The 25,647-nt window shown below is 44.3% G+C and overlaps 1 protein-coding gene across 1 annotated transcript in view; it reads left to right on the top strand.

Moving 5' to 3' along the window:
- The window catches only part of SMARCAL1 (SWI/SNF related, matrix associated, actin dependent regulator of chromatin, subfamily a like 1), a 60,216-nt gene that overhangs the window by 8,111 nt on the left and 26,458 nt on the right, over positions 1–25,647 (top strand). Inside the window, exons 5-9 of the mRNA XM_026647379.1 lie at positions 504–554; positions 6,231–6,414; positions 8,637–8,787; positions 12,780–12,938; positions 14,946–15,011. Coding sequence (XP_026503164.1) covers positions 504–554; positions 6,231–6,414; positions 8,637–8,787; positions 12,780–12,938; positions 14,946–15,011 — 611 coding nt within the window. The remainder of the gene's footprint in view (positions 1–503; positions 555–6,230; positions 6,415–8,636; positions 8,788–12,779; positions 12,939–14,945; positions 15,012–25,647) is intronic.

Here is a 25,647-nt window from a genome sequence, read left to right as displayed (position 1 = left end):
GCCAAAAAGCCAGAGCCGGCCCTGGGCCAGTGACAGAGCGGGGAAGAGAACCCAGGCCTCTTGACCCACAAGTCTGCTGCATCATGCTGCCTGCTTGCACTGGGTCAGCTTTTTACTCACCCTTGACTTACAGGAAGATGCAACTGCTGTCAGAACAGCAGGCTGAGTTTGGCCCTAGTGTTGCACTTCGGGTATGCATGAATGAGGCAGTCCTGCAACTAGCTATTACTCTCTGAAAGTCAGCTGGGGTCTAATTGCCCATGTACTCTGCTGAGAACATTCCCTCCCTTCCTCAAAACCATTTGGTCAGCATGGGATAGGAAGGTTTACAAAAAAAAAAAAAATGATTGGGCAAGGTGGAAACTGTTTCAAAGCAGTTGTGAAATGGAGAGAATATTGAATGCTGCTGTCGCTGCTTGTTTATGGAAGAGTCAGGTGGTGGTGGTTTTTTTAAACATCCTTTCTGACAACATTTGGTTATTTTATTATTGTGACCCTTACAGACATGAAGACCAGAAAATGGAGTTTCCTACTGGAGGACTATCCAAGGCTAAGTGAGAAGCTGCATTTACCTAGTGGGGTCTGTTTTCTTGGGACGGTGACCGAATTCTAATTCCATTTCTGGGGATAAGCGGGAATTGAAGTGGTAACGAACTCCCGGGCTGGCTGTCCTATTGCCCTATCAAATAGATTTTTTGTGTGGGTTACACAGACTCGGAAACCTGGTTGTAATGTGTGTATATTAGTAATAATTATGGTAGCCTGCCAGAGGCCCATTCAGGGCCCCATTGTTCGAGGTGCTGCACAAAGGCATATGAAGATGTGATCTCTGCCAGGAGTAGAATTTCTATTGTTTTTATTTCATATATTTTTACAGTGTGTGATGATAATTATGAAAGTGAATTAATAATGGGGGGCGGGGGAGTGTCCTACAGTAACTTACTCTCAGTTCTAGAATGAATTAAACAATGGAGAGAGAATGGCTTTCCTCACTAATTCTCTCCTTCTCCAGATCTGGTCGCAAGCTGCAACAGGGGCTGCTGGCCCTTCATGTCCATCTATGCAGAATTCTGGGTCACTAGATCTGTACAGTTGGACTCCTAGGGTATGTCTCCACAGCAAAGAAAAACCTGTGGCTTGCCCGTGCCAGCCGACTCGGGCTGCGGGGCTGTTTTGTTAGTCTGTGGACTTCCGGGTTCAGGCTGGAGCCCAAGGTCTGGAACCCTCTCACTCCACAGGGTCCTAGAGCTCGGCCACCAGCCCAAGCCCAGAAGTCTACACAGCAAAGAAACAGCCCCGTAGCCCAAGTCGGCTAGCACAGGCCAGCCATGGGTGTCTAGTTGCTGTGTAGAAATACCCTTAGTGTCTTTTACCCTGGCCTGTCCCTAGTTCCCCACCCTCCTCCCTCATGCTGGCCTATTCTGCAGCTGGCACGCAGTCACCCCCAAACCGTGGTGAACAAGGGATGTGCAGGCATGAGTGCTCTGCCCACACTCCTGCAAGTAGCCCATTGCAGGACGTAAGTACTGTGGAGAATATCGTGCTGGTGATTTTCACCTTCTGAGTTTGTTCAGTTTATAAGTGAACTGATGATTTTTCTAACTGCCAGTATCAGAACCATAGTCTGGGTGCTGACTGTCAAGGTGGTTTTGTTCAGCTTTATACGGTACGACTAGAACTGAAGTCGCTGTAATCGGAATTCAGCCAACAGGTTTGTAGTTGACGTACAAGGCAGACTAGAATCCAGCTTGCTCTCCTGTGGCTGTGTGGACTGCTGGGCAAATGAGTCCCTGCTTGTTTCAATAAAGTGAGCAGACTGGCTCAGCAGGCTCTCACCGAGCAGTCACATCCTGCATGTTTTCATATTCCTCTGAAAAGCCCAAATGCTAAGATGATGGGCACTTAAAATTTTTTGAGTAAAATATGTTGAGTGAGAGAGCATCGTTCTTCTACTTATAAGTACGCTCCAGGCGTAGTCTATAGCCATAACATTCACTTCTGGGCACAATCAGACATGCAGGCTCCTCTCCCTTTGCACCCATGTGCGGTGTTGAAAAAATTCTGACCCACACAGCAGGGTGTCAAATTGTATTTCTTTTAAAAGATGGATACGCTTTGCAAATAGCTCTCTCACAGCGGTGCGCTCCCAGCACGTCTGCTTCTTAGTTGTGTGTGTTTCGTTAATGTCTGGAAAGTGCTTTGAAGATGAAAAGCAGTGCATAAGCACTCAGTGTTGTAATTATTACTTATCATTCCATTCTGCTTGCTGTGGGCCCTCATACTTCCTGAAATATAAGGCTGCGGAGTTAGAGCAGGATAAGCTTTAGAAGGAAATGGCAAGATGCCCTATACTGGTGCTGTAACACTGTTGTGGAGGATTGTACAGTCATGGTCCAAAATCCTGCAGTTTAGTGCTACTCCAGTACTGCACACCATTACTATGGGTTAACGGAGCATTTTTAATAATTGAGTGCCTGTATACTCTAGTGAGGAGTGCGTTAGAAATACTAATAGTAATCAAGGAACTGGAAGCCAGGATGCTGGATGTAGCATTAGAGGAGAGGCTGCTTTATGGTGGTGAAGAGGCAAAAGATTTTTGGGTGAGCAAGCCTTCATTCTGAAACGACAGTATAAAGACCCTAACAGGACGGGAGAACGGAGTTACGCAATGGAGGCTAGTTGAGGATGCCCGGCGTCTTGCAGGATTGGCTTGTGCGAAGGTCCTGATCTTGTCAGGTGACGAGCAGTTCCTGCTCGATGCTGAGTTTGCTCAGTCTTTTCAGTCGTCTGGCTTTGTTGAGGGCTGAGGGCTTGCTTGCACCACCTTGGAAGAAGCATTCAGTATCTTGCAGGGCCAGGTCCAAGGAAAGTATGGGCTGGATAAATGAACTACAAGGTGGATAGAAAGCTGGCGAGATCATCTGGCTCAACGGGTAGTGATCAATGGCTCCATGTCTACTTGGCAGCCGGTATCAAGCAGAGTGCCCCAAGGGTCGGTCCTGGGGACGGTTTTGTTCAATATCTTCATTAATGATCTGGAGGATGGCGTGGATTGCACCCTCAGCAAGTTTGCAGATGACACTAAACTGGAAGGAGTGGTAGATACGCTGGAGGGTAGGGATAGGATACAGAGGGACCTAGAAAAATTAGAGGATTGGGCCAAAAGAAACCTGATGAGGTTCAACAAGGACAAGTGCAGAGTCCTGCACTTAGGACAAAAGAATCCCATGCACTGCTACAGGCTAGGGACCGAGTGGCTAGGCAGCAGTTCTGCAGAAAAGGACCTAGGGGTTACAGTGGACGAGAAGCTAGGTATGAGTCAACAGTGTGCCCTTGTTGCCAAGAAGGCTAATGGCATTTTGGGCTGTATATGTAGAAGCATTTCCAATAGATCGAGGGACGTGATCATTCCCCTCTATTCGGCATTGGTGAGGCCTCATCTGGAGTACTGTGTCCAGTTTTGGGCCCCACACTACAAGAAGGATGTGGACAAATTGGAAAGAGTCCAGTGGAGGGCAACAAAAATGATTAGGGGGCTGGAGCACATGACTTATGAGGAGAGGCTGAGGGAACTGGGATTATTTAGTCTGCAGAAGAGAAGAATGAGGGGGGATTTGATAGCAGCTTTCAACTACCTGAAAGGGGGTTCCAAAGAGGATGGATCTAGACTGTTCTCAGTGGAACCAGATGACAGAACAAGGAGTAATGGTTTCAAGTTGCACTGGGGGAAGTTTAAGTTGGATATTAGGAAAAACTTTTTCACTAGGAGGGTGGTGAAGCACTGGAATGGGTTACCTATGGTGGTGGTGGAATCTCCTTCCTTAGATGTTTTTAAGGTCAGGCTTGACAAAGCCCTTACTGGGATGATTTAGTTGGGGATTGGTCCTGCTTTGAGCAGGGGGTTGAACTAGATGACCCCCTGAGGTCCCTTCCAACCCTAATATTCTATGATAAAGGCCCCTGTGGGGTGGTGTCCTAGGAGAACACTTGTGAGGGGTTTGCAGCCCTCTCATATGCACCTGTCGAGAAGCTCTGTCCCTCTTCGCTTACCCCAGCAAAAAAATAAAATATGGCTCGGTGCCTGTGCCTTATCTTCTGCAATGATTTCCTTTTGTCAGAAACTGTTCCGAGGGGTTAATATCTATTTGCCCAGTTACTCAGTCATCTTTAGGTAAAAGGTCACTTCAGTAAAAAATGACTCTTGGATGAATCACGCTGGCTGCAGACGCATCCTAATGATTTTTCTAGCTTTTCTGCAGAACAGTAGCGTCAGAATGATCACGTAGGAAATTGTAGCAATTATAGTAACGCAGTAAGTAAGTTTGTGAGTGTAATAACAGGCTTTTGATATACTTAGGGGGACAGATTTCCCGCCATTGAAAGACTATAGGGTAAACTGGAGAGCTGAGAAAATTCAGACCATCACACAAGCACAAACTGAAATCCTTTCAAATAAGGATTTTTTACTTGTGTAGCAGGAATCCAGTCTGCAGCTCTGCTCTAGAGAGAACTGAAACTAAAATAAAAATCTGCAGTCTGGAGGCATATTTGGTGCCCAAAGAGTTGTAATATATAAAATCAGTGAGCACAAATTTAAATTTAAGTAGCTCCGTATGTTTGTACAGCTGGAAGTGTTCTATAGTCCCCCAATTTCCTATTTTAGTGGTTTAAAAATAAAGAGGTGCTTCCAGAAATAATGGGGGCTGTGTGTGCATTGCACGCATGCTTGGTATAGCGTCGTGTGTGGGTATGCACGCGTGTGTTTAGTATAATGCAGAAATGTGTTTTGATTTCTCTAAGTAGTCAAAAAAAATTGTGAAGAAAAATCAGTTTAAAATGTGTGCTAGAACCAGGAAATTGTGTTAATATTATTGTGTTAATTAATTGTGTTAATATTATTAATTCTTAATCATTTTCTCTTGGAGTAAAAAGAGTTTTTCACTTGGCTTTTATGAGGGAGAGGGAATGGAGGGGTGTGAAATAAGGGTGTCTGAAAATTGAATGCAATGAAATTTTGACCCCCGACTTGTGGCTTTAAAAGATTAAACCCCAGATTTTTTGCACCAGGGATATGTGGGAGCTTGGTACAGCATTGGATAAAGGTTTGTGTTGCATATCATTGCAAATTGATGTATGGCTGAAGGCTATAAATGTTCTGATGTTTAGTGATAGTTTCATAGCAGAGAGTAAAATCCGGTACAGCTTCCCTAAAGATACGGTATGTCCATGCATTAAAGGATGATTTTAAAAGCCTTGGGATGTTGCTTGAACTAGGCTTCGAAGCACAGTCCTAGCGTAATGTAGTTGTAACGTCTTCTGTGAAGTAGTTACAAAACAAAGTCGTGGGCAAGTTCAAAAAGTGTAAAATTGGCAAAATCTCTCTCCCAATCCTGAAACCCGCCTAGAACCACCCATCCTTTATTAAATCAAGCCCTATCTTATTTGAAACAGGATTGCTATTTATTAATTATTATTTAATACATGCAGTGTGGTAGTACCCAGAGGCCCCAGTCAGATAGCCATTGTGCTTGGGGCTGTACAAACATATACAGCCTGAAGACAGTTCCTGCCCCAGAGAAGTTCAGATGAGTGACGCACGATGGAGGGCAGACGCAATCCAATTATATGCAGCTTTTATGCAGGGATACATTGACAAGGAGAGATTTTAGGCTGGGGATGTGACCCTGTTCAGATAACAGCAGTTCAAATCAGTTCTGCTCAGATAATTGAGGAGGAACTCTCTGCAGAGGGAGGCCTCGGGGGTCTGCTACTTCAGAGTTCTGAAGCAACACGAGATCAAAACCTCAGTTCTACAGTGCTTAGGGGGACTCTGTTATTCAGTAATACAAATAAGGATTTGAACAAGGTGCTGTAGGTTGCCTGTGGGGTAATCTGTGCCCTGGCTGTTAAAATAAATTATTAAAAACTTCCTGTTCACACTGGACTGGGGACCTGTGCTAGCAGCAGTTGTCCTGGGAAAACAGGCCCAAGCAGCGCTGTGCTTGGCAACTATATCTGCGTGTGTGCGTAGCTAACAGCCCAGGGTTCAAAAACAGATTTTAGGTAACATAGTTGGGCCATGCCTATTGGATCAGGCAAGGCTTTCTTGAGCTGTTTCAGGACAAGCGTAGTATTATAATGCTGGTGGGGCCAAAATGTCCCCCTGGCACTAGTGTATATTCCATATGTGATCCCCATTCAGCTAACAGGCTGCTGTTTGTTCTTTTCAGTGGAAGCTGTACAGCGCCTTCCGTCGGTAGAGGTGGAACCGCTGCCCAAGCCAGTAATACAAGCCTTTGCTCCTCGGTTTGATGAGCCCGCCTTGCGTGTCTCAGACATTCCTGAAGCTGACCTTTCAGCGGTGGATTCCAAAATTGTGATGAGCCTCATGCCCTTTCAGAGAGAAGGCGTGAAGTAGGTCCCATTTTTATGCCATGAAGAGCTAGGTCTGTGTTTATGGTTTGGCATTTCCCGTCAGCGTGGTGTTTGCATTTTTTTCCGTGACCCATCAGAGATGGGTTTGGATCCAAATTTCACCAAAGGGGTGCTGGGCTTTGGTACAGACTCCATTCATTTTTGAATAGAAGGGTAATGAAGCCCATTACACATGTCTACCCAGTATGTATCCAGAATTTCTCAGGATGACTTGGGAAGGAAATCACATTTACCAGGGCACATGATAGTGTGAAATATTTCCAAGTCATGTAAATCTGTCCCTTCGGCACATCTTTGATGTGCCTCTCTGGGCTGAGTATGTGCACATGCATCATTTGCTTTTCTCATAAATTCAGCTTATGTATCCAAGTGCATTAGCTGATGTTTTCTTTCTTTCTTTTGTTCTTTCTTACGAGCTGTACACATGTGTAGGGGAGCAAAACTGAATCCAAGGAAGATTTAAAACAACTGATTATATATGGAGGAAGCAACTTTAAATTTTTTTTTTCTCATTTTTGGTCACTATTTATTAGCAGTATCAAGCAGCAAAATGTCACCGCTAAATCCCCAGCCCCTGATATTACTAATAGTCCTAGGCTAATGTTTTTCTAGTCTGATCAGGGTAAACTCTGGAAGAGTAGGTGAGTATTTAGTGGTATCATGGAAAGAGCAGATTCAAACATCTCTAATGGTCTGGTTCAACCCCAGCAAAATCAAAGTAATTCAGAAGCGGGACTGAAATGGTTTCTTTGACCAGTCGGTTTTGTCACAGTACTGCAGCACCCTGGCATCTGTACATCCTAAGATTGCATATTTGTTGCTCAGTCTCATTCATACCAATGGAAGTGACCCATACACACTGAATGGAGAATTTGCAGTTCAGAGCCTTCTGTAATACCTAGTACAATCGAATGGCCTAAGAACAAGGCTTCATCTTAATTTTTGGTTCGAGCAATGGTACAATGATGGAATAAAATGAACATCTTAATCATTTGGGGCCCAATAATTAGGCAGGCAAAAAAAAGAATTTGAAGAACAACTAGCAAAAGACACACAAACTAACAGCAAAAACAAAAAAGTGTAAGTACATCAGCAGCAGGCAGCCTGCCAAACAATCAGTGGGCCCACTGGATGAGCGAGGTGCTAAAGGCGCACTCAAGGAAGACAAGGCCATTGCAGAGAAGCTAAATGAATTCTTTGGTTGTTAGCCAAGATGGTCAGGGATGCAACCCCATGCTCTGGGTGTTCCTAAGCCTCTGAGAGCCAGAAGATGGGGCTGGATTACAAGGGGTGGATCGCTTGCTAAATTGCCCAGTTCATGGACTGTTGGTCTGACCCACTGTGGCCATTCTCACGTTCAACGTGATCTCAGTGGTTCCATAAAAGTGCAATTCCAAAGTGAAAAGCATTGATGTAAAAAACCTGTCTGTGTGTATTCAGAGCCCTTAAAATCAGTTTCTTACACCTGCAGACCCAGCACAGCTAGACTGTGTGAGCGGGATTTCATTCCCCTTTCTGCACCCTCAGTTACATTGCTTACTAAGTTCCAGTCAGTTAAACCTGTGGAAATCCACTGGAGACAATGGGACTCCCTGGCTGTAATTGGAGGTAGAATTAGAAGGCAATGTGGCTGCACAGATGTTGCTGGAGGTCTCATTTGGACTGCAGAATTTTTTCTGCTGGTGATGATGCTTAAGAAGGAGAAACCTCAGCATGACTCAAGCTGAGTTTTTCAGGAGCTGGGTGGAATGAATTGGTTGGTCAGTCCAGTTCCCACTGCACAAATGTTGGGCTCACAAAAGTCACCACAACCGTTGGGACTAACTGCCCCCCTTTGTCATCTCAGCAGAGAGAGACAAAGGGTTGCACAGACCGGGGAGACTGGACTATCTGCTCGTCCTGGTGATGGTCCTTGCCGATCAGGTTGAGGCATCTTGGCAGGACCGCACGGGGAAGCTTGTGCTGCCACTGTCTGCACTGTGCCAGTTGAGGGGCTAAACAGAGGGCTTCTGTCTGCCGGATTGTCAGGTCGCCACTATAAAGTACTTTAAAAATAAAACCAAAGGGGCTGCAAAGGAAGCCGTCTGCTGTTTCCCTTCCCTCTTCTTTGGCAATGAGCTTCTCAGACTGGGGAGGGATTGTGCTAACCTTGGCTGGGAAGATGGGGAAAGGAGTAACCCTTCTGCCTTGTGTTCTTTCAGTTTTGCCATCTCCAGAGAAGGCCGTTTGCTTCTTGCAGATGACATGGGCTTGGGGAAGACTATCCAGGCTATCTGTATTGCTGCATATTACCGAAAGGAGTGGCCGTTGCTGGTGGTAACACCTTCTTCAGTGAGATTTACCTGGGCAGAGGTACTGTATGTTTAAATAGAACTTTTGGGGGCTCACCTGTGGTTTTTTATTTTTGTTTGTTTTTTCTTCCTATGGATTCTATGAGGGATGGCAAAACTGCCCTCCAGTTAGAAAAATAAGGGGAAAAATAGGAAGAGATGAGGTTCCCTTATCCCCTGTAATTGCAAGAAGCTGATCATATGACACATGCTTGCCTGAGTCTAATGGATGATCCTCATTCTGTGTTCCAGAGGAAGGTTAGGAAAAAGATCTTTGACAAAATGGCCTTAAGGAAAAATTCCTCACTGACCCCATATATGGCAGTTGGTTTAACCTTGTGCATGTGAACCAGAATCACTGTAGTTAAGCATCTTAATTTCCTTATGCCCAAGACACCATTGGTATCCAAGCAATTGTCCGCTTCTTTTGAAACCTACCAAGATGGGTTCTATCAGTGTCTCAGCCGCTACAGAATTGCAGATGCGGAAATTCTGCCCTATATGTTCTGCAATTCCCACTGACCCCAGCAAGCCTTTTTCAGGGAAAAATTTGGCCCATAAGCTTTAATCTACAAAACCCTCAAAATTATTTCCCTCCAAGCTGCATGGTCACATGGCTTCCCAGGAGCGATTCAAGTGCCGCGCACATCCGGCAGCGTGTGTTCAGGTGCCCCTCGCCCCTGCTGCTTTGCAGCCATGTTGCTCCTGTAGCTGCTTCTGGGACCCTCCTGCTGGCTGCGCAGAGTGAGAGGGAGCGGGGTGCTGATGTCAGGGTGTCATCGTCGTCCCCGTTTTCCCCACCGCCCTGTACCTCGTCTCCACAGAGCAGGGAAGAGGGGACAAGGCTCAGGACTCAGAGCAGGAGAGAGCTGCTGCGGTCTGAGGTCCGGTGAGTGAGTGCCTTAAAGAGACAGTGCAAAGTCTCTGAGAGTTCCCCAGCAGCTAGCTCACACAATCTCTGTCTCTGTTACTCACATTCACACACAGTCTCTCTCTCTCTCTCTCTCACACACACACACTCACACACGTATTATTGTTGTTTTTTTCTTCTTGGTACTTCCTGCAATGCACAAATATTCTCTGTAATTTTATTCTTTCAAAGTGTGCTATTTTAGTTTTTTGGCTGGTCTATGCATTTCATAATTTTTATTTCTCTTTTACACTTAAATTTAATTCTTTGAGTAGTGAGTTCTAAAATGCCTAACCTGTCCTGGCTGGAGTCATTATCCCTATGGTAACTTTTTAAAAATATTTATTGTATCTAGGTTTTTTTGTTTCTACTGGCGGCACACGTCCGCACAAATTACCTCGGTGCACATAACGAAAGTTATTCCACACATGGGTGGAAAAAATTAGAGGGAACATTGGTCAGGACCTGGAGATGGGCGCTCTCAGGGATTGGAAATACACATAATTGAAAGAAAGCAGGGCTGCAGGGTCTGTCCTCGGAGGGCAATTACTGTGCAATTAAACAGCTTGTGCTAGCAAGATGATTTTGAGGCATACTTTCCTTAACTGTGAAATGTTCATTAATGCTGGGAGAAAGTGAAGAGTAGAAGCGCTCAGGCCCTTAGGCTAATAAGTTTTATGCCTGACTTGGTGGGGCTCTTTTTTCAGTAGTTCACTATGCTGATGCCTGTAGAGTAAATTGCTTGGATTTTGTTGCGTGGTGGGACCTTAGTACCACAACTATTTGTTCTCTTTTTTCCCCTGCCAATGGTATAACAAAGCACTGGGCAGTCAGCCGAGCTACAGAAGACGCATCTAGATTTTTACCTGGTGAATGAGGGAGTAAAATTATTTATATTTGGGATACGGCGGAGGAGGCAGCGGCGGTATCCTTCAGAGGCTGGTGGAGATCTGGCCCAACATTTTAAAAAGTGGCTATTGATTTAGGATATCTCAATTTTTGGGTGCCCAGCTTGGAATGTCTTTGGTCCTGATTTTCAGAAGGGCTAAGCATTTGCAACTCTAATCTTGTTCTGGGTAGGCTCTTATATCCGCACGCGTCACCGTGGTATCTGAGCACCTTCCAGTCATGTATTAACATGTCACGTGGCTTTTGTTCTCATCCTTTCCTCAAGGGGAGAAGTGTGTGCAGTTGAGCGTTTTATTAGTGTAGATTTAAAAAAACAAACAAAAATCCATGTAACTATGTGTATATGTTAGAGAAGGCTTGGTCAAAAAAATTCATCTTGCACTTTGAGTGGAAGGTGGTGAGTTTTGTGATAGTCCTTAGTTCCTGGGGGAGTTTATTCCATAGTCTCAGACCAACCCCCGAGAAAGCTTTACCCTTTATTGTAGAGAGTTCCACTGTGCCAGAGAAGTGCAGTGGTTGACCGTGGTCTTCATTCCGGAGCTTTAGGCTCTTTTAGATGGGATTCAGCCCACTGAGTGCCTTGAAGTAAGGACTGAGACCTTGAACTTGAGTCGATATTCTATGGGGAAACCAGTGTAAGAACAGGGAGCAGGTTTGATATGCGTGCTGAAGCTGGTGTTGCTGTGGAGACCGCTGCAGTGTTCTGTAGTAGTTGCAACTTCCAGAGCGCCGAAAGGTTCGTGCCCGAATCTGTCACATCGCTGTAGTCCAGCTGAGAGGTGATGAAGGTGTAAATAACTGAGGCCAGGTTGGGACAGAGTCTCCTAGCCAACCAGAGATGGTAAAAAGCATTACTCATGGATGCTGCTATGAGAGTGCTCATTGTCTGCGAGGAATCCAGGAGCCTTCTAAGCCACAGACTGAATTAACCAATTGTGTGTTTGTGAACCGTCAACCAAAGGAGACTGCCCTGTGCCTGCAGACTCTTTAATACGCTTTCCCCTGCCCATCAGCGTCACCCCTGTCTTGCTCGGGTTCAGCTTCAGGCAGCTGCTCTTCATCCGTGGGCTGATCTCATCCAAGCACTAGGCTCTCTTGGTGGTAGTGGTGTGGTTGTATGTGGTGAAGATAGGTAGAACTGTGTCATTCTCTTACTGCTGGCACTAGAATCCGTGTCATCTGCCCAGTTCACACAGTGGTTTTTTGTAGCTGTGTAATAGGACCAGTGAGAGAATTGATCCTTGTGGGACTGCACAAGTGAGAGGTCTAGTGGCGGAGATATGATTTTCCCATTGTTACTCTTTGGCTACATCCCTGCAGGAAGGACTCAAACCATGTTAGCGCATCGCCCAGACCTCTGCCACTTCTTTCAGGAGAGGCAACAGTATCTCATGACCTGCAGCACTGAATGCTGCAGGGAGGCTGAAGTAATTGAAATAAATGGGAACTTTCATTGCTCGGCACCTGAAAAAAAAAATCTCTCTCAAATTGGGGATCCAAAATCAGTGGCCCCTTCTTGAATATTTACCTGCTGGTTTTCATAATGAAATGTGAGCACAAGTCATTCAGTTGCCACCATAGAGCAGCAGCCAGTGGCTCTGTTAGACTGGCTCTTAGAAGGGAAAAAAGACCTTTAAAAGACCCGGATAAATTGTTCTTCATCTGTATCGTGGTGCAAAGTTTTGTAAACTTTCCTGCCCTGTAAAATATTTGCTGCTTGTAAGTGGGTGGCTTTCACAGCTTCATGTTTACTATTGGTGTGGGCGGAATAACAGTGAATCTCTCTGCTAACGGTGGCCATGCCACTCTAGTTGTGCTCTGGCTTTTGGGCACAACTAGCAACATTGGTAGACAATCACGTTTGTTTCTGATCACAGCCAGAGTTCTTGCTGAGTAAGAAGCAAAGAGAAAGTAGGCTTAGATCTTCCTAGTGGAGGGAGTGTGGTGTAGTGCCCAGAGCATGGGATTCCACTTCTGATGCCTGCTCTTCCAGTTACTCACTGCGCGGTCCTGGGCAAGTCACTTAAACATTATTAGACCCATTGTCAAGTTGGGTAAAACTGAAGCACAAACTGGTTATTTCCAAAGATGTGGTTATGAGGCTCCATTATAGCTTGAGAAGGTCTTTGGGATCCTCAGAGGAAAGACACTAGAGAGGTTCACCATCCTATTAATCACTTCTTCTCCTTTCTCAGGCATTTCATAGGTGGCTTCCCTCCCTGAGCCCAGAGAGCACCAATGTCATACTGACAGGCAAAGACAACCTGTCAGCAAAACTGATAAACATAATCAGCTTCGACCTCCTCAGCAAGATGGATAAGCAGCTCAAAGACACTTTCCAAGTTGTCATTATTGTAAGTAGCACCCCTAGTTATTTAAATGGGATTAGGAGGCACATACACGCTGGGTTCTCCTGGGTTGTTAACAGGCGTTTGAAGAGAGTGAAACTTTGTAGTGACTGGATGCTCTACACAGCAAGTTGTATATCCTTATATATTCAACCATGTATTGGCTCCAGGGCAATCTCCAGCCGTCACTAGTACATGTAGATATATATGGGGAGGGTTCCTGAAACCTTTTCAGATAAGGTTTGCTGCTCCCCTGCTCTGTACTCCTTATCCTCCTCTCCAGATCCTGAGACCCTGTTTCTTCCCTGCTGGATGTGAGCAGCTGCCATTGACTGTAAGGGAAGATAGATGTTTCCAGTGGCTGGAGAATAGAGTTCCAGAAATGCTCTGTTGGCAGATCAATGGGATTGTGTTTTGCCCAAAGAATGCCATAGTCATCGTGTTTTGAGGAAGGGCCATGCCTTTGACTGGTTTTCATAGAATTTTACCATTGGCTACATTATCCGCATAGCCAATAAACCAAAAAAACCCTCTTGAAATAATGTTCAGAGTGGTGTAAAGCATCAAAATGCAGCGTAGTCAAAATCAAGATTGACGCTACATACTTCAGTCGGACTGTTTCATTGCAAGTGTGTGTTTTGCTTTTTGTGTGTGTGTGTGTGTGTGTGTGTGTGTGTGCAATTTCTATGCCCTCTTTACTTTCATGGATGGCTCTGGTATCTGAACAATACAGATAATATAGGGACAACCATTATAGAAAACCCTTAGGTAGACTTCAGCTCTATTCCAGTTAAGTAAAATAAATAAATATATGTGTATATGTTTAATGGGACCCTTTTAGAACTCATATTGTTTCAAATCCAGCTTAGATCAATGGCAACCAAAAAGTCATTACACTTTGATGTCTGTTATCTTATGTGAAATGAGTTTAGTGTTCTCAGCCTGGTTTCCAATGAGCAGATGTTTCTGTCACAAAAAGTACCCTGACTACTGTTAGTGGCGGTGTCAGCAGAAAGGATGAGAACACACTGGGTGCTGGAGACTGAACTTTTCTCTCACCTCTGTTGATTTCGCAAGGGTCCAGGCTGAGACACCGTGTCAGGATGGAGGAAACTCACATTGTTTGAGGGTAGAGCACCTATGACTCTAGAGCAATCAGTCCGGTACCTTTAATCTGCACTAAATAAGCAGATATTTTATTCATGCACGTGTGTGTGCAGATTCAAATCCTGTATATGTCCTGTAGATCAAAATGGCCCCACTGAGTGTTTAGCCTCCCTGCTTTTTTATTTCCAGTCCTCCCCTGCTTGCTGCTGTCATAATAACATTACCTTATTGCTAACCAGGATTGAGAAAGCTGTGCCTTGGAGGCTAAGTGGTGTATCGTCTTCTCTACGCATGGCTGCTCACTCATCCACACACATCAAGATGAGAACATACCCTTAGAGGGTGCCAATTTCCTCAGCGTCTTTAAGTTCTGCCTAACTACAACGAAGGAAATGTAGCCTATTCTGCGAGTGATGTCTCTCAGCCGGGAGGTTATTATCCACCTGGAGAGCCCTAACAGCAAAACAGTTGGTTCCTAATTAGATTTCTGCACTTCTGATGCTTTTCATTAACCCCTTCATTTTAGGGAGGCAGCACTGCGTGAGGCTCCCCATGAGTTTTTTGCATTTAAAGAAAGGACACACAGTAGCAAATGAAGATCAGTGGTGGAAATTCTTTGCCTCTTTTCATTTCTTCTCTCCACTTACTTGCTTGGCTATGATCATTCACGATTCGTGTCTTAATGTTTGTTTCCCCTTCCTGTTAATTTTCAGACAGTCCTACCCCCTTCATGATGGTTTCACATTCGGAATATGATGTTGGCCAGCCCAGAGATTGAAACCTGCCTGGGGACGATAGGCTTGAAGTATTATGCAGCATAGGATGCTGGGAATTTGTTCTTTATCCCAGAGTCAGGCTGTGACTCAGGGCTTAGCTCTATTCATTTTCTTGCCTGTTTTGTTTCAGGATGAATCTCATTTCCTAAAAAACACAAAAACTGCGCGATGCCGAGCTGCAATGCCTCTTCTTAAGGTGTGTATTCCGTATGCCAAGCTCTCATCAATTTCCTCCTAGAGACTCCTAGCGGTATTGGTTTTGTATACCTGACGTAGGAACGAACAGCCAAATTCTGTTACAGGGCAGGGTAAATCCAAGTAACTTCTTTGATCCCAAGGCAGTTACTTTGGGCTTACACTGGTGTAACTGAGCGCAGAATTTGTCCCCAGATCTCAACTGCATGTTTGCATGCACATGACTGGCAGAAGGGTCTAATGGAAAGAGCGCAGGAGCTCCCAATTTCTAATCCCAGTATTACCACTTGACTTGCTATGTGACCTTGTCTCAATTTCCCCATCTGTAAAATGGGGTTAACAATATTTCATCCCGGGGTGTAGTAAGAATGTATTAACATCTGCACTGTGTATTTAATGTAGCAAGCACCATGTAAGCACTTAACATTTATTACATGCAATAACTTGGGGCTCTTAAGTACTGCTATACTCCAATATTGTTATTCTGGGCTCCTCCTTCCCTGGCTTTGTGCTAGAGCCCTATGTCCCAACACTGCTTGCTTCCCATCTGTTTGTGCAACTGGTGTTTGGAGCAGCCAAAGCTCCATTGCTGGTAGAATTTATATAATTGAATGGAGAAGTGGCAGGAACTGACTAGTACAGCCCCAGTTTTTGCTAAACGGGTACATTTGTTCAGAAAGCTTTCATAGATTCATAGAATATCAGGGTTGGAAGGGACCTCAGGAGGTCATCTAGTCCAATCCCCAGACAGATTTTTGCCCCAGATCCTTAAATGGCCCTCAAGGATTGAACTCACAACCCTGGGTTTAGCAGGTCAATGCTCAAACCACTGAGCTATCCCTCCCCCTGGTTGAACTACTACAGTATATAATACAGATAGATACATGCACACACCAGATTTTCATTATAAAGCCTTTTAACTACTTCATGTTTTCCCAATGTACTTGGTATGTAGAACCTAACCTACACTCAGTGTTGCATCCCTGGCACCTGCTGTCTCATCACTGACAAACCACTGTGCCAGTGGAACAAAGGCACTTCCGAGTCTGCAGCAGAGAAGGGGCTGGGTATCTGTCCTAGGCACAGTGGTTGGCAGTAGTTGAATTAATCTGTGGGGACAGGAGACCTACGCTGAGTTTTTGCTGATGGTAGTGTTGACTAACCTTGTATTGTGGAGATTTGTAATGACGTGTTCACACGCTGAAGGTTTTTTCTTGTTTTTTCTAATTATGCTGTTCTCCATGAATATGTAGATTGAAAAAAGGTCAAAATCCTGTTTTCCATTGGTTTTGAGACTTCAATTGGAATTTGAGCACATGGTGCAACTTTCTGTGCAATTGTAATAAGTAAACCAGGGCACTTTTCCTGTTGTAGCACTTTTATGTAATGGACAACACCAACTTGTGTGTGCACACCCTTCCCCTATGCTGGTTGGAGCATAAGACTTGCTCAACTGAGTGTGTGTGAGAGAGAGCACGCCTGATTCTCTTACAACAAAAGGAGAGTCTCCTTTAGCTCAAGTGACAGGGCCCTGTGCTGTTGGATGGATTCGAGTTCTGTCACGGCTTACAATTATGAAGTCCTGGGTGGACTACAGATGTGTTATGATTTCACCAGATGGCTCAGGTCCCAGAAAAGTGTCGTCTTTCCTATTTTGAACTGTGTGAGGATCAGCTTTCAAAACTTATTTGTGGGTTGCATGATACAAGGTAAAGAACCAAAGATGGGCCACTTTAAAAGGAGACCAGCGTCCTTTATTAACCTATTTGGAGTTTACAGTTTTACACTGATAAATCACTGATCACACCTAATGGAGAGCTGATATTTCCAACATTGTGAATTTCAGTCCTTTGAAGGTACATTGATTTTTGTAGTGTTCAGCTTTCAACTGAAAATGGTAATAAGCAAGGAAATAGAGGCCAAAATATGTAAAACAACTTTCTATCCGATGTCCAGGTGAATGCCATTTTGATCATTTCAACTCCTGCTGCTCTAATCTTTTGATTTATGGTGCAAATATTAAATATTTTCTCGCTTAAAGGAACAAAAAAGTGAGGTTCTTTAGTTAAATGTTAACCTTTTTGCAGCTGTAATCCTAATATGCATCAAATAAGCACCAAAATGGCTAAAACCTCAGGATTCTAAATATTTAAGTGCTTCGTGATTGCTGGATAAAAGGGTTAGATAAATACACATTTATTATTTATCTTTAAATGTTTTGAGACCTGGCGTGAGGGTCTCACTTCTGTTCCTGCCTGTTTACACCATGTAAAAGGATCAGAGCAGTGTGAAGTGGTCTGGTGCAGGAACTGCAGAAGAAGGGTCCTGACACAGTCTCACAAGCCTTGGTGTAGGGGCGTGCCGGTGGGGGAGTTGAATATGGGAATGCTGTGTATTGCAGCCCTGCTGCTGACACCGTGCTGTGGAGACAATGGGAAGCCCTGGGACGCTACTATAGTTTAGAGAGGCCCCTAGAACTCTCCGAAGCCTTTGTGTGCTCATACGTTTTGCTGCGTTAAGTATGCTGGCATAGTTTAAATCAGCGACCCCCCCCAAAAGCCTCAGAGTATAGCTACATTTTGAGGTGTGTGTGAAAACCAGCTTGAGGAGACATACCTGTACTAGCTCTGATTGAGCTTGTTGCTAAAAATAGAGTTAGCGGCCAACCATGGGAGGGGCTAGCCGCCCCGCGCACCTTTCTATAATCTTGGATGGGCATGTGCTCAAGAAAGCTAGCCCATCCCACCACTCTATTTTTAGCCCACTAGTTCAGAGCTAGCACAGGTATGTCTCAAGCTGGAAATCACCCTCACTCCCAACTCACAGTGTAGACAACCCCTTAGTTATGCTGTGGGCCTCTCTAGCCCCCTCAGGGTCGTGAGTGCCTAAATCTGACTTTGTTCCCTTGGCTGTGAGTTCTGCGCTGTGCCTCTTGGAGAGGCAGCACAGAATCTCATTCTGGGTCTTGAAGCCACTTTCTCGAATAACAAGTAGATGGATGTCTTCCAAATCATGAATGTTTAGATTTCAGCTGATTTATGGGAGAGGAAAAAACCTCTAAGAAATGTGATCTCTGCTTCTTGTTTGCTATAAATATTTATATGCCCATAACTGCCATGGCCAGATTTAAATTGAAATGTTTCTGAGGCAGATAGCTTCCCTTCCATGGGTATTTAATCGGTCCTTTTTAGTGTACTAGAATCTGGTGCTGTAGCTTCCATATTACAGTGGCCAGTAAAATTTAGAAATTGTTACGGTGGTTTAGACAAAACGGCACAATAATCAGATTAAATCAATAAAGAAGATTTAAGTTTTTAGTATGAATTTGAAAATTACCTTGCTAGCAACAGGGCTGAATATCTGCTTCTGAAATACTTCGCTGTGGATTTGTTTTAATCTTTAATATCTTGAGGTCATTGATCATTTTTCAACATAAAGTGGTATTTTTACCGTATAACTCATCATCTTCTGCTCTGGCGTAAATGTTGCCATGGAGCTGGCACAGGACCGTGATGTATCGAGTTTTCCACTCTACCCATGTATAAAACATGTGACTGAAATCTCACTGTCGTGGATTGGTAGAAATAATCATTCATATAAATAACTACGTGTCTTGGTCTTCTGTATTGTACACCAGAGTCCTATAAGACAGATTTTGCTGTTTCTCTATCAAGTGCCGGGGATGGGTAGGGAAGGGTTTAGTTCCCCACAGTTTGGCTGGAGAAAGTGGGCCTCCTGAGGCCAGGCAGACTGCGTTTTGATTTAGTACTTTAAGCAAACGGGATACATAGAATCATAGAATTGTAGGACTGGAAGGGACCTCGAGAGGTCATCTAGTCCAGTTTCCTGCACTCATGGCAGGACTAAATATTATCTAGACCGTCCTTGACAGGTGTTTGTCTAACCTGCTCTTAAAAATCTCCAATGATGGAGATTCCACAACCTCCCTAGGCAATTTATTCCAGTGCTTAAGCACCCTGATACTTGGGAAGTTTTTCCTAATGTCCAACTTATACTGTCCGTGCTGCAATTTAAGGCCGTTGCTTCTTGTCCTATCCTCCAGAGGTTAAGGAGAACAATTTTTCTCCTTCCTCCTTCTAACAACTTTTTATGTACTTGAAAACTATTATCATGTCCTCTCTGTCTTCTCTTTTCCAGACTAAACAAACCCAATTTTTTCAATCTTCCTAATAGGTCATGTTTTCTAGACTTTTAATCATTTTTGTTGCTCTTCTCTGGACTCTCTCTCCAATTTGGCTACATATTTCCTGAAATGTGGCACCCAGAACTGGACACAATACTCCAGTTGAGGCCTAATCAGCATGCAGTAGAGAGACAGAATTACTTCTCATGTCTTGCTTACAGCATTCCTCTTAATACATCCCAGAATGATATTTGCTTTTTTTGCAACAATGTTACACTGTTGACTCATATTTAGCTTGTGATCCAGTATAACCCCTAGATCCCTTTCTGCAGTATTCCTTCCTAAGCAGTCATTTCCCATTTTGTATGTGTGCATATAATTGTTCCTTCCTAAGTGGAGTATGTTACATTTGTCCTTATTGAATTTCATCCTATTTACTTCAGACTATTTCTCCAGTTTGTCCAGATCATTTTGAATTTTAATCCTTTCCTCCAAAGCACTTGCAACCCCTCCCAGCTTGGTATCATCCGCAAACTTTATAAGTGTACTCTAGTCTATGCCATTATCTAAATCATTGATGAGGATATTGAACAGAACCGGACCCAGAACTGATACCTGCAGGACCCCACTCGATATGCCCTTCCAGCTTGACTGTGAACTACTCATAACTATTCTCGGGGAATGGTTTGTCAACCAGGTATGCACCCACCTTATAGTAGCTCCATCTAACTTGCATTTCCTTAGTTTGTTTATGAGAAGGTCGTGTGAGACCGTATCAAAAGCCTCACTAAAGTCAAGATATACCTCATCTACTGCTTCCCCCCCCCATCCACAAGGCTTGTTACCCTGTCAAAGAAAGCTGTTAGGTTGGTTTGACATGATTTGTTCTTGACAAATCCATGCTGACTGTTACTTTTCACCTCATTATCTTCTAGATGTTTGCAAATTGATTGCTTAATTATTTGCTCCATTATCTTTCCGGATACTGAAGTTAAGCTGACTGGTCTGTAATGCCCCGGGTTGACCTTACCCCCTTTTTATAAATTGGCATTATATTTGCCCTTTTCCAGTCCTCTAGAATGCTTCCAGGTTATGGAGGCTGGGTTGAACCCCCACTGATTGATCTCTTGGCATGTGGCACAGTACCTGTGTACCCCACTTTCAAGCTCAAGCATGACTTGGACCATGACCAATCTGCACTGGGAATTGCGTGAGGCCTGTCCATAGCACTATGATCTCTGATGGTACTGGTGAATGCTATGAGCTTTTTATGGCCAGACAGCTCCAGATTCCCTGTTTTAAAGGGGCTAAATCCTCTATTTCCACGTATACCAAAAGGTCTCCTCTTGCTGCGAGGCTTGAGACACTGGGTAAGCTGTCCTGAGTTCACCTCTGTCAGGGCTGGCTTTTAACTCCCACTACCCAAGAGGTGGGACAGTCAAGAGCTAGGCTAGCTGTGTCTATCCACCACCTTGCTGCCAGTGATCTTAGGATATATCATCTGAGTCCAAACCCGCCTGACCCTAGGGTCCAAGCTCGGGTGGCTAGCCCAAGCCCTTTCCCCTGCAGCAATGTCCAGACTAATTTTTAGCACACTAGCTTGAGTGAGTCTGTCTACTCTGGCCGGGAGGCTTGCTTTCAGCTGCAGTGTAGACATGTCCTTATAGGCCCACCCCCGGTATCAGCTGTCCTCTGCCCCAGCCTCTTTCTTCATGGGGCTCCCACTAGCCTAGACTGCCCATGTAGCTGATAAGCGTTGGAGAGGTAATACATATACTATCAAATTGTCTAAAACTATAAAGATAGAGGGGAAATGTACAACGGATAGCAAACAAAGTGCTGGGAGAGACTGAAACGTCTCCACTTCGTCCACGTAGGGTTCTCCTGGGGACCCCTGCTGAAAACGAGTCCACTTCCTCCCACAAGTCAAAATGTTACATGTTCTTCTGTAATTGCATGTGATATCACAAGGCAGTGGGAATTGGGGAAGGTCTCAATGGAACATGAATGGGTTTCAGAAGCATCACGGTGTGTCATCAGTGAAGAACTCAGTTAGAGACTGAGAAATAAGACTTTAAAAAAATTGTATCTAGCCAAAGATTCCTATAGTGTAAAATGGATGTCTGCTTCCACTTCCTTCCTCGTGACCTTGATCCTGCAAAGTTGAGCAAAAGGAGCACTTAAAGACGACAAAGTCATTGCGGAGAAACTAAATGAATTCTTTGCTTCAGTCTTCACGGCTGAGGATGTCAGGGAGATTCCTAAACCTGAGCCATCCTTTGTAGGTGACAAATCTGAGGAATTGTCACAGATTGAAGTGTCATTAGAGGAGGTTTTGGAATTAATTGATAAACTTAACAGTAACAAGTCACCGGGACCAGATGGCATTCACCCAAGAGTTCTGAAAGAACTCAAATGTGAAATTGCAGAACTATTAACTATGGTTTGTAACCTGTCCTTTAAATCAGCTTCTGTACCCAGTGACTGGAAGATAGCTAATGTAATGCCAATATTTAAAAAGGGCTCTAGAGGTGATCCCGGCAATTACAGACCGGTAAGTCTAACATCAGTACCGGGCAAATTAATTGAAACAATAGTAAAGAATAAAATTGTCAGACACATAGAAGAACATAAATTGTTGGGCAAAAGTCAACATGATTTCTGTAAAGGGAAATCATGTTTTACTAATCTATTAGAGTTCTTTGAAGGGGTCAACAAACATGTGGACAAGGGGGATCCAGTGGACATAGTGTACTTAGATTTCCAGAAAGCCTTTGACAAAGGTCCCTCACCAAAGGCTCTTATGTAAATTAAGTTGTCATGGAATAAGAGAAGATCCTTTCATGGATTGAGAACTGGTTAAAAGACAGGAAACAAAGGGTAGGAATAAGTGGTAAATTTTCAGAATGGAGAGGGGTAACTAGTGGTGTTCCCCAAGGGTCAGTCCTGGGACCAATCCTATTCAATTTATTCATAAATGATCTGGAGAAAGGGGTAAACAGTGAGGTGGCAAAGTTTGCAAATGATACAAACTGCTCAAGATAGTTAAGACCAAAGCAGACTGTGAAGAACTTCAAAAAGATCTTACAAAACTAAGTGATTGGGCAACAAAATGGCAAATGAAATTGAATGTGGACAAATGTAAAGTAATGCACATTGGAAAAAATAACCCCGACTATACATACAATATGATGGGGGCTAATTTAGCTACATCTAATCAGGAAAGAGATCTTGGAGTCATCGTGGATAGTTCTCTGAAGACGTCCACGCAGTGTGCAGCGGCAGTCAAAAAAGTAAACAGGATGTTGGGAATCATTAAAAAAGGGATCGAGAATAAGACACAGAATATCTTATTTCCCTTATATAAATCCATGGTACGTCCACATCTTGAATACTGCGTACAGATGTGGTCTCCTCATCTCAAAAAAAGATATACTGGCATTAGAAACAGTTCAGAGAAGGGCAACTAAAATTATTAGGGGTTTGGAACGGGTCCCATATGAGGAGAGATTAAAGAGGCTAGGACTTTTCAGCTTGGAAAAGAGGAGACTAAGGGGGGATATGATAGAGGTCCATAAAATCATGAGTGGTGTGGAGAAAGTGAATAAGGAAAAGTTATTTACTTGTTCCCATAATATAAAAACTAGGGGCCACCAAATGAAATTAATGGGCAGCAGGTTTAAAACAAATAAAAGGAAGTTCTTCACACAGCGCACAGTCAACCTGTGGAACTCCTTGCCTGAGGAGGTTGTGAAGGCTAGGACTATAACAGGGTTTAAAAGAGAACTAGATAAATTCATGGAGGTTAAGTCCATTAATGGCTATTAGCCTGAATGGGTAAGGAATGTTTGTCAGAGGGTGGAGATGGATGGCAGGAGAGAGATCACTTGATCCTTACCTGTTAGGTTCACTCCCTCTGGGGCACCTGGCATTGGCCACTGTCGGCAGACAGGATACTGAGCTGGATGGACCTTTGGTCTGACCCAGTATAGCCGTTCTTATGAGCACATGTGTAGCTTTACTCTCGTGAGTAGGCACACTGATCTCACTCATGTGAGTAAAGTGGTGCACGTTTTCAGATGGCTGCAGGATGGGGGCCTGTGTTGGTATTCTGGAAGTCCTGAAGCTCCATGTAGCCTGCAGCTCCAGTACTCTGTGTGTGCGCTCATTTCAAAAGAAATGTTTAGAAAGAGAAATAGGTCAGAGTATATTAGCCAGTGCTGAAACTCGAATGTGATGGAGAGCAAAAAAGCTCTCTGTCCAATGGGGAAGAGCTAGCTCCTTTCCCGTAGGCATTCTGAATCCACGGGGATAGAATAAATTAAAAATCGTCACCCTTCTGTCTGCAGGAATCTTCGATCTCAGGGGCCCAGAGAGAGAGAACCTTGTTTTCAAATCACAGAAGACTTTGTCCCTCCAGGCTTCTGCTAGTTCTTCAGTTCTGATCTCAAGGGCTTGTGATTTCCCCCCCCCCCCCGTCTTCCCATCCTACCACAGCCAAATTCAACCACTGCCATTAAAAAAAAAAATTCTCTTTATTTTGGTATCCATTATACCTACTAGAAAAAAAAATCACTTGCAATATTTATATTTGTGGGATTCTGACTTCAGACTAATCCTGATGCAACCTGGGCACAATCCAGAGAACTGTCTGATCGCAGTATAGAAACCTGTTCTCGGAAGCAGCTTCAGCCACTGTCAGTATCTTTCCCCTTCAACAAGTCTCATCTCTCTCAAGCGATTCTGTCTTCTGCATTAAAATTGTCATCAGATTCTTCATTTGTATCAGGGTAATATTCTTTATATGTTAATCAGTTCAGAACGACAGAGTAAGCAAGAACTGGGGACTTCAGGAACTGTACATCCAGCACCAGCATTTATGAAGGAAAAAAGTATCAGCCTGTTAGTGTATGGTAGGGCTCATGCTGTGAAATTCATTTAACCTACAGAGAGCCATTGTATGCAAATGAGGCTCTTTGCATGTTCAGTTTATTTCTTTGTGGCATAACCTCCCCTTTTCTGCACTTGGAAGCAATTGGGTGCTGGGCTTTGACCTCTAAGCTGAGTACCTGGTGGGGGATGGGAAACACTTCAGAAATTAGTCCCTCTGAAGTGACTTTTGGAAATGTTGCCAAGCCTGTGGAACTCTTCTCATCACGTGTGGGCGTCCTTTGTAAAGTACTTTGAGATCTACAGATGAGAGGCTAGATCAGAGCTAGGTATTATTATTATAGGCTTATGACTACCTTATTGGATAGATGAGGGCTGCAGGACAGGGGGCAGGTTCCCGATGAACAAGGCACCAAATCTGGCTTCCCTTGCACAGTTTCCCAAGGACGGAGCTACAAGAAAGGCAACCGAGAGTGTGGGGAGGAGAATGCCCGTCTGGAAGGTTAGGATCCAGGTGCTGAGTGGCGTTTTATCTCTGCTGCTCTTTATGGTGACCTGTTTCAACTGGTTATAAAGATTTGCTCCTGCTAGAAAATCCTTGCTGGTCATTGCTCTCTTATTTTGCACTTCTGCTCCACCAGTCATTTCACCAGCTTCTGCTGCTCCAGGTTGGTAGATTACTTTTCCTGGGTCTGAAATCCCACTGCTAACACATAGGAAATTTCTCAGGAAATAAGACTTAGGGTATGTTTACACGTACAGCGCAGCAGCGGCACAGCTGCCGTGTGTCTGATGAAGGCGCTTTATGCTGATGAGAGAACGCTCTCCCATCCGCATAATAAAACCACCTTCGCGAGTGGCAGAAGCGACATCAGCGGAAGAAACTCTCCCGCCGACATAGCGCTGTCCACATCAGTGCAACTTATGTCACTCGGTGGTTTATTCACACCCCCCGAGCGACATAAGTTCTGCCGACATAAGCTGTAGTGTAGACATAACCGAAGCAGTGATCAACAAGGACTTAGCAGGAACAAATCTCCATCGCATCAGTTTAAAACAGTCACCACAAGCAAAACAAATGAAGAAAACCCCCATCTAGCCAGGTGTTCACCCGGCTCTTGACTTTCTCCCCCCTGGGCTCTGTAGCAGCCTTTTTATAGCTCTCCCTCTCTGCACCTGTGCAGGGGGAGAGGGAACAGAAGCCAGAGTTAACCTCTTCCTTACTGGGGACCTGGTCTTCCCTCTGCCCCTTGTCACAGGGTAAAATGTAGAATCTGGGAAGAGGAGGCCAGAATGGCCATGTGGAAGATAAAAGCCTTTCACATCTGTTGCTAATTTTATATTGCACGGAATCCAGCTTGTGTCAGTAGTGACTGAAAGTTGTTGCCATCTGCTTCAGCTCTTCAGTAGCTTATTTGAAACGAGCCGATTGGTCTTAGTTCAGTTCCTACTGAGCAGGTGTCTACATCACAAAAACAATTAATATGTCTTAGGTCAGGGACTACCCAGGTTTCCTGTGTTTTGTACTGTGCCGAGCACCCTAGTGCTCTGGGATTAACAAACTGCAGCATTTGCACTAACTGGTGCCTTGTTAGAAGTCCTT

This window comes from Terrapene carolina, unplaced genomic scaffold (assembly GCF_002925995.2).
Source record: "Terrapene carolina triunguis isolate 2854851 unplaced genomic scaffold, T_m_triunguis-2.0 Scaffold62, whole genome shotgun sequence".
In the NCBI taxonomy this organism is placed as follows: Eukaryota; Metazoa; Chordata; order Testudines; family Emydidae; genus Terrapene; species Terrapene triunguis.
The sequence above is the reverse complement of the archived record's forward strand: the minus strand, read 5'-3'. Positions and strand labels throughout refer to the sequence as shown.